The sequence below is a fragment of the Aspergillus versicolor genome (assembly GCF_001890125.1).
Source record: "Aspergillus versicolor CBS 583.65 unplaced genomic scaffold ASPVEscaffold_7, whole genome shotgun sequence".
Taxonomy (NCBI): Eukaryota; Fungi; Ascomycota; class Eurotiomycetes; order Eurotiales; family Aspergillaceae; genus Aspergillus; species Aspergillus versicolor.
Window position 1 is genome coordinate 1,688,085 of NW_024467530.1, and position 16,281 is coordinate 1,704,365.

A 16,281-nucleotide genomic window follows, 5' to 3' on the forward strand; every position below is an offset into this window, starting at 1 on the left:
CAGAAGCAGGCAGCGAATGGGGCTAGAACCCTACATAACAAACATTATGCAGAAACCCATCCCACGGGGAGTAACTATATCTCCGTTCAAGGAACAACCAACCCCGAAGAGCTGAAAGTCATCGTATAACTCGAAAGTCATCATTTGTTTCGAATCAAGCTCATTTCAAAAACGCCAGCCGTCCTGACATCACACGGCACATGCGGAAGTCACCAAATTTGTGAACAAGGGGCCCAGTTTCTTTTAATCAAGCACTGGCCTGTTCCACAATATATGGTGATTATTTATAGCAAAACGCACCTCGACCGCTTCTTAGGGGCGGGTTCAAGAGCAGCAACAATGGCCTAGAAGCGAAAATAAGTCTATTGCTGAGACCAAATATCTGCCAGGGTTAAAACATACCTCATCAAACACATCTTTAAGCTTGTACTGGGTCAATGCGGAACATTCGACATATTTCACCGCGCCCAGGTCTTTGGCCATGCGGTCGCCATCTTCCTTGCGGATCGGTTGCATCTTCTGTCGAGCCAGCTTCTCACGGACGGCTGGATCGTCGCGGAGATCGACTTGCGTTCCAACAATTAAGCACGGAACACCAGGACAATGGTGGTGAACTTCAGGGAACCACTTTTCGCGCACGTTCTCAAAAGATGCGGGGGAAGTCACGGAAAAGCAGACCAGGAATACATCGGTCTGCGGGTATGAGAGAGGACGGAGCCTATCATAATCCTCTTGACCTGCGGTGTCGAACAATCCCAAGGTGTAAGGCTCATCGCCAATCCTATTTAACACTCGCGATCAGTAAAGGTGAAATAGACAGCTATGCTATGAAGTCGAAACTTTGGGCAGCGAAAAAGGGCGCAAAAAGGGATGATTTGATGTATTGTAGAGAGTGAAGAGAAGCCAGATGTAGTGGGCGTTATTGCGAAAGTTGGGCGAAAAGCCTAAAGCTCACTTACATGACAGTCACGGCATAATTATCAAAGACCGTAGGCACGTATTCTGAAGGGAACTTGTTCGTTGTGTATGAAATCAAGAGACAGGTTTTGCCGACTGCACCATCACCAACCACGACACACCTGTCGAAGAACCAAGGAGTTAGCAATTTGCTGATAAGAAGAGAGGGACGACTGATACGCCTCGAAAAGGGGTGGAGAACTGGGGGGGAGTTTTTTTTTTTGGAGATGGTATTAGGATATAGCGAGAGTTTGGAGGAGGAAACGTACTTAATAGTTGCTACAACCATTTTGAAAATTGGAGTAAATCTGATGCTCTGGAAAAGAGGATGGAATTGGGTTGAAGGCTGTCTTGTCTAGACCCGGGGCAGGAGACAGGAGCGGTGAATGGGAGGGGACGGGAGAGTTCGATCGCAGTGACGGAGCAAGTCAAGTCGGATATGTGGAATGAGGACTTTCAGAACCTCAGAACCTCGGATAGGGAACAGAAGAGACGTCGACGAGCAAGAGCCGCTAGAATTGACAGAGGATGAGGTGCGGTGAATGACGCTGTCGGTGGTGAAGGAACGGAGGTCCGGCCAATGTGGGAGGGTCGAGGCGGGCGGAGAAGGTGGTTATTGCCAGTGGAAAGCTGCTGGAACGCACGGTTAGCCTGGTTTCTGGCCGGACCTTTGTGTTCATCCATTTATTATCACAATCAAACAATCCCGAGTACAGGTTCAATTTTCTGCCATGGGGTGCAGGTTTCCAAGAATGTCAAAAATAATGGAGATCAGGCAACAGCACTGAAGGTCATGTAGACAAAGACAAATAAATAAAAAAGATCACAGCTGGTTAATTATAACATGTTCCGGAACCTGTTCCGGAACAGCATGATTGGGAATAAGATAATATTTGTGAAGAAAAAGCAATGTGGTTCACGATCCGCTACCACGATTGCAAGCGACAACTCACCCAGCACTGACCGGGGTCTAAACTCAAAGAGTTTCCTGTTTGTCTGTACTGCTGGATATCGACGTGACACTTCTTCGGTTCCAGGGTATTAGCGATCAGGCGGGAGCTGGATGACTTTCTCCCAAGGAGGGGTAAACTAATAACGGACGGTGGGAGATGGTGAGAGCCGCGGCACCAGCAACGAGAGGATGATTTCAGGATAGATTTTCAGAGGGTGCGGATTATTAGACGGAGATGGAAGAACTTGATTGTAGGAAATGATGAACAGTGTGTTCTAAGGAGAGAATACTGACGACACCGGTAGCAGAAGAAGGGAGGAAACAATCTCGCAGTAGAAGGAGGGGGCGGACAAAGCAGCACGCGGGCTCGTCCAGACCCAGACACCTGCTCAAACCGACCTCTTCCCTCAGGCCTGTGAAGGAGACCAAAAGTCAGACATGGTCCTCACTCTTCCTCCAATCATGGACATTGCGCTCTCTTTTATCCAATGGTATTCAGCCCGAGCGGCTGCGATATTTGAGGTGACGGGAAACGCCCTGCCAGTCGCTCGTCTACGCGCCGAGAAGGCAAACCTTGATCAATGACATTCATTGACATCGCATTCTATTGACCACGGAGTATCCAACACATCGGCCCGCTCAAGACCGTACATAAACTACGCATCAGACTCTTGTGACGCTGCATCCCAGGGCTGTATCCGCCATGTCTCACATCCCTCAATCCATCTAAAGTTTCATGGCCGTCGTTTGACATGGCAGAGTTCCATTCCGCAGGAGTCAAATAATCCCAATCAAACTGGAAAGTTTCACAATATATGCTCTATTTGTTATTGTTCTATCTATATACAGTTTAATAGATAATCGTCCCGTACAAGGCGCAAGCCGCCTTCCTGTAGTCATCGGTGATAGTTCAAATGGTAGTATAAGAATAAAGCAACCAGTACGCCGGTAAAAAAAATGCCTATCAGGGAAAAGATGATGCAAGAATCCGCTAGAAGTTGTAAAAAAGCCATGCGTGCTACAGCTGAATCTCGGAAGAGGTAGATCGTAAGCTTTAAAGTGATACTTCCGTCTTCATGCATGGTCCACATGCAAGCGCACATTATCGAAGGCGTGGGGTCCACAAGACCCAATCGTGAAAGTAGAATTCGTTCATCATGTCAATATATAATGCAGCCATGCCGCTTTTTACGTCCGTTTCACCCGTTCCCCGGATTCAGATGCATCTTCATCTGTCGGTGGAACTGTTTGGTGGTCAGGCGTTTTACTCATCTACTCCAATTAGCCCATTTCACGTGTTACTGGATCCTTTTTAGTTCATGCGACTCACCTTGTCTAATCTATAGTTAGACATAAGAAGGCTCAACGGAATCAGCGGAAGCGTGGCTATTAGAGCCAATACCAACAACTTGTTCATCGTCTCTTGATAGGAGCGATTGATTGCAGCCCTAACTGGCGTTCCCATCTCGTAAGACAAAGCCTTGGTCAGCTTCCCAAAAATCTCCCCAGCTTCAGACTTATATTCGTCGGGGAGGTAAAGAGCAAGCTTGCGCGGGATGTTATGGGTCCAGACGGCTCCGGAAATAGCAGCACCCACAGCACCGCCCATCTCCATGGACGTGAGGAACATAGCAGTTGCAGCCGCAACTTCCTGGTGGCTGGCAGACGCTTGCACGCCGAGCTGTACAGGAACGTTGAGGAGGCCGCCCCCGGCGCCAACAATGATCTGTGTTCCCAGAACTTGGAGAGCGGAACTACCCTCCTTGCGGCACAGTAACATTAGCAGCAGACCCGTTATGTACACAACGCAACCAATAGTCACATATACACGATAACGGCGTGTATACTTGATCAAGATAGAAACCCCGAATGCAGCGATGGTTGACGTAAATGCGAAAGTCTGCGTAACACGGCCGGCCGTGGAAACGTCGTATCCTTGTACGACTTGTAGGTAGGAGTAGAGATATGGCTGGACCGAGAAGTAAAAAGCCACTGTATTTTATTAATAACATTCGACCACCGCGATTTTGGTTTACGGGGTTAACTCACTGAAGTAGAAGAACGCCAAGGTGCATCCTGCAAGTGCAGTCCGCTGTTTGAGAAGATGAAGGGATAGAAGAGGCTTGGGCGCAAGCCTTTTTGAGGTTTCCCAAAAGGGAAGAATTATGAGACAAACAACACCCACCGCAATCATCACGATGATGTTGTTGCTCTTCCACCCATTCTTTGAGTTTGCGGCAAGAGTAAGGGGGACAAGTATCAATGTGACAGCCGCAGAAAGCAGTGTTAGCCCGAATATATCAAGATCATACCAGGTACGACGGACTGTCGCAATAATACCACGTCGGTGATGCGGTCGTTCTTTTATCAAGTTGAGTCGCTTAGCTTTTCGTTGGTTGAGTAGCAGAGAAAGACCCAACGGGAGAAACGAGGCGGGCAATATGATGGACCACATCCCGTAGCCCCAGCGCCACGAAGTAGCTTGAAGTATTGCATCGGCAATCGTTGGCCCTATCCAGACCGTGACAAGAAACGGCATCTCGGGTAAAAGAGCTAAAAGTGCCCTGTTAAGAAGGCTACTACTATCCGCGATGAAAACTTGCTGAAGGATTTGCAATCCAGTAGAACCAGCGGCGTAGAATATCTGGGCTGAAGCGTAAGTTTGAACATTCGTCGACGCAGCCATTTGAATATATCCGAGGACGTATATCAGAATGCTTAGGCAAAATGCTTCGAATCGGCCAAAGACATCGGCTATCTTTGCCATTGGTGGCTTAATCACAGCTAGTAGAAATTTGTCAACAAATAATCATATCTAAGAGATTTACAGCGCATACCATTGACAACATTTTGGACCACAAGAACGGTAGATATCAAAGAATGTTTGCTAAATGAGCTGGTCGCATAAGCGGAAAGCGACATTATTGTCTGGCCCTCCAGAGAAGTACAGAAAGCCATAAGGAAAATACTGGAGATCACGTTAGCCTAAACCAATACAACCAACCTCCGCCACCAATGTCACAATGGTTTATGTATAGACGCACCTGATATAAGCTATTATCAGTGTTTGGGTTGTCCATGTAAGGTTGATCGCCTCGATTTTCCTCACACCCTCCTGGACTGAATCAATAGACGATGTATCATCACCGTCGCTCATATATCCCTCCGTAAGGAGATGGTCTCCTTCATCCTCAGTATCTCCTCTCATGTCGTCGAACGTTCCATATGCGGTTGCGCCGGATTCAAGTAGGGGCATCTCGAGCCGGTTATAGATGACGGGGAGAATGGACGATAAGTAACCTTAGTTCGATAATCGTCCATTTATTGAAACAGAGAGTTGTATATTGATCGATGAGTAGGGGGAGGACTTCTGTGCGGTAAGACGGTGAGCGAGGGTCAAGGTCGAGTAAACGGGAACAGGCGTGAACGAAAAGTCGCGCAGTCAGATCTTCAAATAGCAGCGCAGCACTCTCAATCTGTGATCTGAGCCAGCCAGATCCACCTGAATAGGTAAAAAAAAGAAACACACCAGCCAACAAAAAGGGGTGTATTAGTGGATTGGAGAAAAAGCAATATCGCGGCTACACGAAATGAGACACCCAGGCTGACGGTGAGCTTTCAAGTGCCGGGAAAGCATCGGTTAGGTACTAAAATACAGCGAAACAGATGGCGAGTAATCAGGCTGACCAACAGAGGTACACAGGGTCACAAACATGCGAGGCAGCTAAGGGCTCCCGTCATGCAAGTAACAGCTTCCTTGTCCTTGGGCTTGAACTCGTCGTGTTGACCACGGCCGGACCCACGATCGTCAAGTGCACTTATGCAAGTTGATGGTTTTGGATTAGCCTATGGGCTTGATGCCCGGGGCTGAGTTGGGATTGAAATATCTTGAAATCAACCAACGACTGAAGGTGAAGAAATAGGCTGCGGGGCCCCCTCAGAAGTCGGAAATTGACAAGAAATGGAGAGTCAACCATGGGCGCATTCTTGATTTATCATCTCGCAAAACACGTGGAGCGCGGTGCCGGCTGGCGCCCTTGTTGTCTTGTTGTTTTGAGCGTCAAGGGGAATGCAGGGTGTAGGGTGCGCTTTGCAGGTCAGAGAAGGTGGCTGTGACTCTGAGGGTCGTGGTGATGAGGCGGAGAGTGAGTGGCAAAACAGAATGCACCCCCCATGCAGTGGAGAAACGGGAGACCGGCAAGCCCAGAGCAGCCAGGCGACGGCCCAGAGACCCTGGGTAGACGGATTAAATACACGTGATCCATAGGCCCCGCGATGACTCGAAGTACGAGAAGTCATGTCACTGAATCGGCGGTTTTGCTTGGTTCTGCTATGAGATGCGACGCCCTTGTGCAACGCACTCCCGAAAGTATTCACAGTTCTTGGGGCGTGCATGGGCAGCCGGACTAAGATCGCTAGTGTTACAATGCGACGGGAAAGAATCAGATATGATAAGATCACCTGCGTGATATCGGGGACCATCGGGCCAAACAATTGTAAGCTTCACCTGTACCCTTTTTCCAATTTCCTCATCTCCAGTTCTCTCGGTTTTTGGCCAGGGAAGACATCTCTCAAACACGGGAGAATTGAAATACGAGGCGGGTTATTGGATTGACTCATAATTTTTGTCATCATCCCTGCCCGACCCCTTGCAGGACAATTCAGCACATCCTCTGTCCAACTTCGCATGACTAGCAGAATGATGTTACGCGATCGTCCCGGCTCCAACGACGGGAATCCCCAAGATCAACCCCGATGATTTGATCATTCATGATCGAATACCCACTTTTTGTCTCCCATTGACCGATTTGTACCGCCATCGGAAAAAAAACGTTGTGTGATATTGTTGTGCTGTTGCAGCCCCGTGCTCGGAGACGAAGCAAGGCAAAAAAAAAAAAAGAAAGAAAGAAACTCAAGGTGCATCACGATTTCAATAATTTCATGCTACATAGAAGAACAACCATATCAGATCAGACTGTTTCCGGCCTGTCGGACCTGTGCAAACTGCAGAGCGCCGCTGCCGCGAAAGCCGCCGTGCCATCTCCACGCTCTGCATTCCCCTCCGGGCCCTCCCAGATCTCAACTCCACTTCTTTTTCGGTGAACCAGCTTCACCGTCGGCCCAAGCTCGTTGCTACCTAATAGTATTCACCACTCCATTAGCTTTTGCCCATGATTTCCGAACCCACTGCTTATTTGCAGCCGTACAGAAAAGATCAGGCTGAGATCGTTGTTTCCTCAAAATGGAGAAGAGCAAAATGCGGTCAAAGACTCAAGGGTTAAAAAATAAAAAAAAACCTCACCAATAACCAAATACAACCGTCTTCTCCATCAATAATAGTTACGGCCAAGTAGAGGTAGTCACACGGGCAACCTCCAATTCTGACGCAACCCGTCAATGTACGGAATAGTGCCGAAGCTCCAGGGGCACTACAAAAGCAGCCTAGACAAAGAGATTGTTCAAGAAAGTTAGGTGAGGGACAGATGAGGGCTCCAGTCACTTCATTAAGTTTCATTAACTACTAGCGGGAAAGCTTTGCTTTATGCCCGGAGTAGTTCATGCTTGAAGCTGTAGCAACTTTGCAAGCTATCGTTGAGTACTCTTTATATCCAAGGCCGACAAATATCAACATCAAAGGTCTAGCAAGCGGCGAAATCTAACAAATTGTGACAACGACTATTTTTTCGTCGAATCCGTCACGTCGATCACAGGGGAAGCGAAATTCACGACCAAATCACCTCCCTCGCTCGACGGCCTCGCCGCGTAGAAACCAATCCAGGCGTCAGTAACATCCTTTTCAGCAAAAACCCAAGTCACTTCTCGAATCGGCGACTTTTGGATCCCCTCGACGAGGTAAATCCATAAGCTGTCGTCCGGTTCTCTGACAACCTCCAGCGTTGCCCCTGCACCGCCTGATGGAACAGAAAGCAGACTCCAATCTGCCCATCGATCCTTAGTCACGGTACTCAAATAAGTTTTGCCGTGGGTGAACTCAATGCCAGTCTTGACCCATTTGCGACTTCCGTCGGCCCCGTTGAGAACAAGAATCAGTCCACCCTGGTCATACTTCTGATGCCAGTTAGCCGAGAATGCGACTCTGGCACGCCTGAAACTATCCAGTGTGATGGATTTGTAGAGGATAGGAGCATTAAATCGCTCGGTGGAAGGTGGCTTAGCCCACACGTCCGTCGACGGGGAAGCTTTTATTGTGAACTCTGCGGGGAGGGCTTCGCCACCGGGCACTTTGTCGAGAGAGTTCGCGAACGAAAAACCAGCCATTGTGGTCGTATTTGAGCGCGCTTTGACGGCAGTGCCAATACAAAGAGTAGAAATGTTGTAAAGGACTCTGTTAGTGAGGGGTTAATCAAGAAAAGAGGGGAATGCGAAATCCAAGGGGACAAAGCAGCAACTAAATACCCTACGTCACTCGAACTGGCACCACCTTGAGATTCAAATTACGCCGAAGAACAGAGTCCACAAGCCGTGACCTAGTCTGCTTCGATGAGAAAGCAAAGAGCACCAACCACAAACGAGGCATATTGTTTCCCAGGCACCTTGTATGTTATCTTCAAGTCTGGAGTTGAAGTGCGCGTCGAGTATAGACTGCGCCTGGTCTCCAGGCGGGCATCTTGCCCCAAAGTGGCAGTCCGCCCAGCTCTCAGCTCCAACCGGAAGCGTTAAACGTCATGGAATAAGCGCTAGAGTCAGCGAGGCTGTACCATGGCATCGTTCTGGTTGAGGCGACCTCAGGGGCGCAAACTCATCGTGTTTGTCCACGACCAACGGTCGTCCCCTCTTCGGCTGGTGATGAAATCAACCTATTCTGCATGCGAGTCAAAAGGCAGGCCGCTGAAGGTACCAGCCAATGTAGATAATAGGCTCCCATGTACGTTGGAACGAAAACGCATCTTCCTCGTGTGCTGCTGCGCCACACCATAGATATTGCGGCGGCCTACTAGGTAGCTGACATAATACAACTCGGAATCCTGACGCGGCGGCCCCAGAAAAGGAGAGCAAAGCCGTTGACATCGCTGCAAATCTTGACTCTTCACAAAACCTGAGCGGGCCTACCTGATGTTTCCTGCGGATCGACGATTCAAAACCTGAGGAATGGGTGGTCTTTTTCAGCTGTCTTTCCCGCCTTGACTGTGAGAAAATCGCGTCCTGATTATGTCCTCCCGACTACTTCATCCAGACGAGTACGAGTTGGATTTGCGATCGTCCATCGATTCCCAGGGCACCTTCAATCTCGATGATGCCGACTTCGAGTCACAGTCGGTCCCTAGCCGCAGCAAATTGCTTGACCGAGCACCTCTAATATCACGTATCTTCGGCTCAAATTACACCACCGGATATCGTCGTCTGAATGTCCCGAAACCTTTCGCTAGAACCTCGAGATGGGGGAAGTGCTACCGGCTCTGCCTGAATCGCCGCGTATGGTTGTATATTCAGAGTTTCTTTGGTATCATATTCGCCCTCTTAGTTCTAGCAACCGCGTTTTTCCCTTCATATTCTCGGCCGCCTTCACATTATGCCACTCTCCGCGATACCGTCCAAAAATCAACCTCTCCCGGTCGAGGCAATCCTCGCAATGAGAAAGTTTTCATTGCCGCTAGCTTATACGACCGTGCCGGAGATATAGCGGGGGGCTTGTGGGGCCAGAGTGTTCTGAGACTGGTTGATTTACTCGGTGAAGAGAACGTATTCTTAAGCATTTACGAAAATGATAGCGGATCAGCAGGCGCAGGCGCGTTGCGAGACCTTGAGGCCCATGTTCCTTGCAATAATTCGATTGTATACGAGGACAGTTTGGATTTTGACAGTTTGCATTCCGTGACCGTCCCTGGTGGATCGAAACGGATAAGGCGCATTGAATACTTGGCTGAGGTCCGGAACCGAGCCCTACGACCCTTAGAAACACACCAGGATATGCAGTTTGATAAACTTTTATACCTGAACGACGTTGCTTTTGATCCTGTTGACGCACTTCAGCTTCTATTCTCTACCCATGTTGATGACGATGGGATCGCACGGTACCGGGCTGCCTGCGCTGTTGATTTCATCAACCCATTCAAGTTCTACGACACTTATGCGACGCGCGACCTGCAAGGCTTTGGCATGGGTCTTCCTTTCTTTCCCTGGTTTTCTAATGTAGGCGATGGGCTGAGCCGCAAGGATGTTTTATCGGGAACCGATTCTGTCCGGGTTCGCAGCTGTTGGGGAGGTATGGTTGCATTCGATGCTCGGTTCTTTCAACTTCCAACTGCAGGGCCTGATCGAGACCATCCTCTCCGGTTTCGCGCATCGAACGATGCATTTTGGGAAGCTTCTGAATGCTGCCTTATACATGCAGATATTCAAGATGTACCAATCAATCCTGAGGAGATTACGGACACAGGGGTTTATATGAACCCATTCGTGCGGGTGGCATACGACAGCCGGACATTGTCATGGCTAGGTTTCGCCCGTCGACCCGAGCGGCTTTATACCCTCATCCACAACATCTTAAACCCTCTGGTTTCCCTGCCGCGATTCAACCCTCGTCGCACCGAGGTTCCAGGGCAACGTGTCACGGAAACTGCTTGGGTTCCGGATGAGAACGACAATGGCGGGGGCTCGTTCCAGGAAGCTAAACGGATAGCCTCGAACGATGGCTTTTGTGGACGCCCGGGGCTCCAAGTGATTGTCGAGGACCGTCAAGAGGGCGAGGCTGGTTGGGAGTCTATACCAGTTCCGACCTAGGATAGAATATGGACGAACTCGAAATATGTATGTAGTATCTTCGTTTAATTGTATGTGAAACAGATAATTCACTGTTGTCTATATTATGAGCCTGCAATAAAAAGAGATTTCAGGTGCAAATTTTCCCAAGCCGCGAGTTGCTAGTCTTGCCATGTTACAATCTGGCAGAGCTTGTTATTCTGGTGCTACTTTTTCACTAGTCTTCATCCTCTTTCCTATATTTCCTGTACGGAAGGTCTCAATTTCTAGAGCTCTACCTTTAAATAAAGTGTTCCTTTTTCATTGTTTGATTGAAGTCATAAATAATCCTACCAGGTAAGATCATGTTCTTCTCCTAGCTTTCTACTCTGGGGTTAAGAGCTCCAGGGTGCGTCAAGCAAACACTGTCTTCTTGTATTTTCACTTCTTTCACTTCCTATTTCCTTCATTTCCTCTTTCACCGTTATCCGAATTCTCAAGTCCTTGCCTCTTTTCACAAAATGGCTCTAGGGAGGCGTTTTGCTGAGCTCACGGGCCTGAACATTTCAGATATTATCCACAACGTCGTTGAAGCAGTTGCAGAACGGGCTGCTTACAGCCTGGAGGATAGCCAACACGCCCCCAAGAAGGGAAATCGGGACACCCATCCAGGTGTTTGCCATGTCAGTTCTCTCCTTTCTCTCAGCATTGATTACTTGCTCAACTCCCCTCTTCCCTCACACAAGCCGTTCTCAACCCCAAACAAACAAGACTGACACCATAACACAACCTCACAGCAGAGTCTCAGCAGAGAAAATAATATCACTCGCCCTTCTCCCCTCTCTCATCCCCCAACCCCTCCCCTTCCACACCTACCGCACCACAACACCTCTTGTCCCTCTTCAGCGATGAAATCAGTGGCCATGGACACCCCGGTTGCTGATGTCGATGATACGGCTGCCTTTATGGCAGCTGCTCGCTCGTTTAAACTGGAAAAGGAATATGGCAAGCCCCCTGCTGTCACTGACGACGCGTCAACCGAACAAGAAGGTTCCCGGGCTGCCTTCGAGGCAACTGAAGGTACGGATGCGCCTACAACTTATACACCTGATGAACCTATGGGTACACTAGTTTTATAGCATGTTAGTCTCTACAAAGCATTTGTTAACTCTTCTTATAGGAACTCAGGAGCCTGGAGTAGGCGACGCGAATGGCGATTTTAACAAACCCATGATCGACTTCGAAGCGGACGAGGCTGCCACCTCTACTCAAGCCGCAGCTGTTGATTCGCGTGCTCCTACTCCCGAAAGCGAGAAAGCTCAGCCCGAAAAGGAAGAAGACCGTGAGCATCTTACCACTTTCTCGTCGTGGGGAACTCCTGCAGCTCGCAACAAACCCGGTATATTAACCATGGCCATACCCCTCTTGTGTATATTCAATACTAACACATTCCTATTTCTTCCCATCTAGCTGCCCAAGTCAGGAGGGTTATCATCAAAAACCTGCCTCCTTCTTGGAACACCGCTGACAAAGTGCTGTCTCTGGTGCATGGTGGTATGGTTGAGAGTGTTTCTATCACCCCGACTGGGAATGCCCATGTCTTGTTCTGCGACCCTGTTTCGTGCAAGGCTTTCTATGATAAATATCCGAATGGGATTGATCTGGACAAGGAAAGAAAGTTCACAGTCTTTGTGGACCGCGGCGAAGATGTTGATGTGATCAGTTCGCAGCTCTCATTCAACCTGTCTGTCGGTTCGACTCGCGTCGTTCGCGCAGTCGGTGTAGATATGGGAGCCACAATGAAGGAAATAGTCGAGATTGCCACTGCCAGCCACCGCAAAGTTGAAAAAATTATCGACAGTTACGTCCCCGGCTGTGTAAGTTTATCTAATCTTATTCGGCGAGTGTTTGACTGACTTGAGTACAAAGCCCCGCTCCGTCAGTTTTCGCTTCTGCAGCATCGACGATGCGGTTCGCTTTCGCGCTGCCATAATCCGCAATGAAGATTGGGAGCACTGCAACGTGCAGTATGCCACTGACCCGTAAGTCTTCGTGTTGGTGACGGGGATCCTACCGCTTGTGAGATATCAAGCTAACACAACTCTGTAGATGTGAGGTGGCGACCGGATATCACGCGGATTGAGCCTCTTCAATCGCGATTGCCAATAGCCATGGTCAATTGTCAACAATGCACACCATAATGGCGACTGACAATACGTGTTTATTTATTTTAATGTGACAGCTGTGCGACAAAGGTCCCCTCTATCTACGGTAGCTGAATGGACTCATCACCGGTGTTTCTTTAACATAAATCTTGCAATGTATCTTCTCATAAACAACGGGCAAGATATTACCCTTTCGCCAGCCCAAGTGCGCCAACACCCTCCATTCAGTAGTGTCATTTTCAGGAAAATCTTTGCATATAATCCACCGGGTGATCTTAGCCATGACACCCCAAGGATTTGACGATTCGCCCAATTGAAATATTAGAGCAAAATCCTTCAAGGTAAGGCCTTCAGGCCTCCCACCGGGCCAGCCCGTGGTGTCAGTGTGTTCCTGAATCTTGCAAGTGGGGTTGCATCGACGATTTATTTCTATTTTAATTTCGCCTTTTCGCCAAAATGTTTTGATTGATTTTTGCTGGGTGGTGGCTCTTGTCAGTGGTGAGAGATAGCTTGGAATGTCGTGCTTTTCAGCGTTCTGCAGTTTGCACCCTCTCAGCTTAAGAGGATGGGGTCTGGGTGATTATATGTATGACTGGAAAAGTTTGCGCTCTTGGGAGTCTCACTTGCAACCTGGTAGCTGCATGATGATTGAACAGGAATCAACATATATATAGGATCCGTGATGTTATTGTATGTAAATATATTTCAAGGCCCGACGAACAATACACCTCTGGTATGCCGACAGCGCGAATTACGTACGATCGGCGACTCGAATCTCTCCCATAAAAATAATCCTTGTTAAGTAAAAATATTCATGAAGATATTCCAAGTCTTTTTTTTTTTTTTTTTTCAAGTTGAATTTTGAGATAAGGCATTCCGTTGCTTGAAAATACCACCCGGTAGTGGTAAGTACTGGAGTACACCCAAGTAATGGTAAGGTACAGTATGTTACAATATAATACCGAAAGGGCTTTCGGGAGAGACCTCAACTTTCGCATTCACCTTACCTCGCTCCACAATCTCCAGGTTACAGGACAGAAAGTCGTCCAAGCGGTGCCACACCCCGGAGGCGAGGGGAACTTCTCCATCATCAGCTGCTCAGCTCTGTTACCTCGATCAGTAGGTATGCTCCTCGTGCCCTGAGTTCGAAGTCTTTGGATCGAGTGGGGCATCCCCTCTGTGGATGTTCTTTCAGCTCGTGAGTAACGGACACGAAGTCGCGAAGGATTTTCTATCCCCAGTCCAAGGAAGACAGCGCTTGCCTTGTCAGGACGTCTTTACCCTTGACTCATGACGTAGCGTCTTAGTGACTGACTGAGCGACCGAAGACCGGTTGGCAGGTTCTTTATGCACCGAACGACGAGGAGTTTTCGATGAGTGTGGACCTTGACAAGGCCGTTTTGCCAACCATGTAAAACTGCACAAAGTAGTCCGACCATTATGGCAATTGGCAACTTTTGGGTGGAGAGCGGGGAGGCTAGAGCCAGGCGGAGATCTCCGATGAAGAACAAAGGATTGCAGTGTCACCTCTTCTCTTCTCGGTGGTCCTTGCAGGGCCACTCCTTTGTTCGGATTTACTCCTGGCGATATTGTCACGGTTATTATTATTGGCAATATTATATGGAGGGAAGTGAGCCGACTCGAACCCATGGTTACGGTTGAGATATAGTGTCTTCGGATTACTTCGGGCTTCTCATACTGGGTTCGTATCGAGCTCATGTCTGAAAGAGCATGGAATTTTGCCTCTGCAGAGACGGCTTTATTTCCTTGCCCTATCATAGCGAGATAAAGGAGATGAAAATTTGAAGGATACGATTCCTGGCAAAATAGTTTCACACCAGCCGCCCTCGCCTACAGCAAGAATACTACTCAGGACCCGACAGTCTGGGTGAAAGTGTGATAGCGAGGCATTAGCGCACCATAAGTCAACCTTGGGCAATTCCACTGAGGGGTTTGTGCCTTCTTCTCCCGAAAACTCGACTCCTAGAATATCTCAGCAGAAACAGTCCACGAGGCATAATGTGCGTCAGGCAGGACGGAAAGATGAAGATGGGGATCTCCTCTATTTCATACTTTGTCTCATTTACATTCTCCAGATATAGCCCCGCCAATTAAATATTCTTCGGCACGGTTGGCGACGTTACTAACTTCATCACGGAAGGAGCTAGTCAATCCCCGGGTTTGACGGCTGCCTTGGCACCTCGAGCTGCGAGGAGAATAATTGCTGGCAGCCGAAGCCGATCTTCGTCGAACGAAGAATGAAACCGAGCAGCTGAGGAGTGGCCACCGACGATTGATGACACTTGTTATTTTTTGATGACGATCCGAGGTTAATCATCCCAGAAGCGGGTTCATCCTTGTTGTTCCACCAAAGAGATTAATCTGCCCATCTTCCCCTTTGTTTTCATTGCTCCATGCTCACCCTCTTTCTCCAGGTGAAGAGCCAATGGGAATGCATCATTCCTACAGATCTGATGGTCTTTTTGCCTCTCCGAGTCAAGGAGCTCTATTATGATTTATGAGTCGATATTCACGGGATAACCCCTAGGCCGACCTAATTTGATGACCGCGCGGATTAATTTATAGTAACAAGAGTGGAAGTTGACCCCCGAGTGCCTCTGATTCCGGGTCTTGAACAGCCCCTCAGTCATTTATCTTGCGGTCAATTGAAGAAATGCTCTCCAGAGTCTCCACCGATGCGACGGACTCATGGGATGTACCGGCCTGTATACGCCTTGCCAACCCTGATCAACGGCTTTTGTGACATTCATACTCCGCACACCAAAGCCCGTCTCTGATAACCCGGCTCCGGGCTGTATAGACCTCATAAGACCCGAAAGTTGCTTGTCGGCTATGCCGCTGTGGACTGAGTGCGGTAAAACGTAGGGCATTTGGATACGCCTTGCCCGATACCGTGGCCTTGCGTTATTATTAATCTCGAGTATCAAAAGCCACGATGCCTCCGTGAGGACCCAATATCCAATCACAGATATAGAAAGGACCAACAGCGCTTGAGGCTTCTTTGTCAAAACGAAGTACATCATGCTTGTATCCACCTGACACGCCTATCTTATGTATGAAGGCTGTGCCGCACCAAAAAAAGGTAAACGCTCTTCGTGCCTAATGGGGGTTCCGGACGATGAGCTCCTTGCCAGTGGGCTTCGCAAATGTCCTTGCGTGCTGTGCACGACCGACCTCCTGATGGCTGATGCAATCATGGCCCAAGAGCGCAGTGTTGGCTGTTGTTGCTGCCAAAAATTAGAGTATGATCGGCAAAATTGAGGAGCGAGCGAGCATGGAACGAGGCACAAACGGGGCAATCGGTCTTTTGACTCTTCGAGGCTTGATAAGCCAGGAGCCAGCATAAGCCATGCTCCGTCGCAGAAAGGTTACATTGGACGACCCCCTTTGTGCCTTGGGGGCTTGTCCCAGAAACTGGCGGTTCAAGTAAACCGTGCCCTATTTATCATTATTTCGGAATGTTGACCGAGAAATTCTGCGGTCGTG

The 16,281-nt window shown here is 48.8% G+C and overlaps 6 protein-coding genes across 6 annotated transcripts; 1 reads left to right on the forward strand and 5 right to left on the reverse strand.

Moving 5' to 3' along the window:
• Nucleotides 1–284: 284 nt before the first annotated feature.
• Nucleotides 285–1,246, reverse strand: cdc42 (Rho family GTPase CDC42; the record flags this gene model as incomplete). Its single annotated transcript, XM_040817761.1, has 4 exons — nt 285–344; nt 403–781; nt 960–1,079; nt 1,227–1,246. The coding sequence occupies 4 exons, from the start codon at nt 1,244–1,246 to the stop codon at nt 285–287; spliced, it is 579 nt and encodes a 192-aa protein (XP_040670287.1).
• Nucleotides 1,247–3,221: 1,975 nt separating this feature from the next.
• On the reverse strand, nt 3,222–5,165 carry mirC (siderochrome-iron transporter MirC; the record flags this gene model as incomplete). Its single annotated transcript, XM_040807288.1, has 4 exons — nt 3,222–3,901; nt 3,959–4,693; nt 4,738–4,877; nt 4,954–5,165. 4 exons carry the CDS (start codon nt 5,163–5,165, stop codon nt 3,222–3,224), a joined length of 1,767 nt encoding a protein of 588 aa, XP_040670288.1.
• A 619-nt stretch (nt 5,166–5,784) lies between these two features.
• Nucleotides 5,785–6,864, reverse strand: ASPVEDRAFT_44015 (uncharacterized protein). The gene has a single exon (XM_040812959.1). It carries the CDS (start codon nt 6,389–6,391, stop codon nt 5,879–5,881), a length of 513 nt encoding a protein of 170 aa, XP_040670289.1. The 5' UTR covers nt 6,392–6,864; the 3' UTR covers nt 5,785–5,878.
• A 721-nt stretch (nt 6,865–7,585) lies between these two features.
• On the reverse strand, nt 7,586–8,188 carry ASPVEDRAFT_85916 (uncharacterized protein; the record flags this gene model as incomplete). The annotated part of the gene is made up of 1 exon (XM_040817762.1): nt 7,586–8,188. One exon carries the CDS (start codon nt 8,186–8,188, stop codon nt 7,586–7,588), a length of 603 nt encoding a protein of 200 aa, XP_040670290.1.
• Nucleotides 8,189–9,079: 891 nt separating this feature from the next.
• On the forward strand, nt 9,080–12,655 carry ASPVEDRAFT_54672 (uncharacterized protein; the record flags this gene model as incomplete). Its single annotated transcript, XM_040814959.1, has 4 exons — nt 9,080–10,604; nt 11,790–11,951; nt 12,143–12,486; nt 12,539–12,655. 4 exons carry the CDS (start codon nt 9,080–9,082, stop codon nt 12,653–12,655), a joined length of 2,148 nt encoding a protein of 715 aa, XP_040670291.1.
• Nucleotides 12,656–13,978: 1,323 nt separating this feature from the next.
• On the reverse strand, nt 13,979–14,989 carry ASPVEDRAFT_793555 (uncharacterized protein). The gene has a single exon (XM_040816682.1). The coding sequence runs from the start codon at nt 14,551–14,553 to the stop codon at nt 14,041–14,043; it is 513 nt and encodes a 170-aa protein (XP_040670292.1). The 5' UTR covers nt 14,554–14,989; the 3' UTR covers nt 13,979–14,040.
• Between the last annotated feature and the right edge of the window lie 1,292 nt (nt 14,990–16,281).

What these genes read in the sequence shown, in the direction of transcription:
- ASPVEDRAFT_793555 (XM_040816682.1), bottom strand. Translation starts at nt 14,553, where the DNA reads ATGATAGGGCAAGGAAATAAAGCCGTCTCTGCAGAGGCAAAATTCCAT.
- ASPVEDRAFT_44015 (XM_040812959.1), bottom strand. Translation starts at nt 6,391, where the DNA reads ATGGTCCCCGATATCACGCAGGTGATCTTATCATATCTGATTCTTTCC.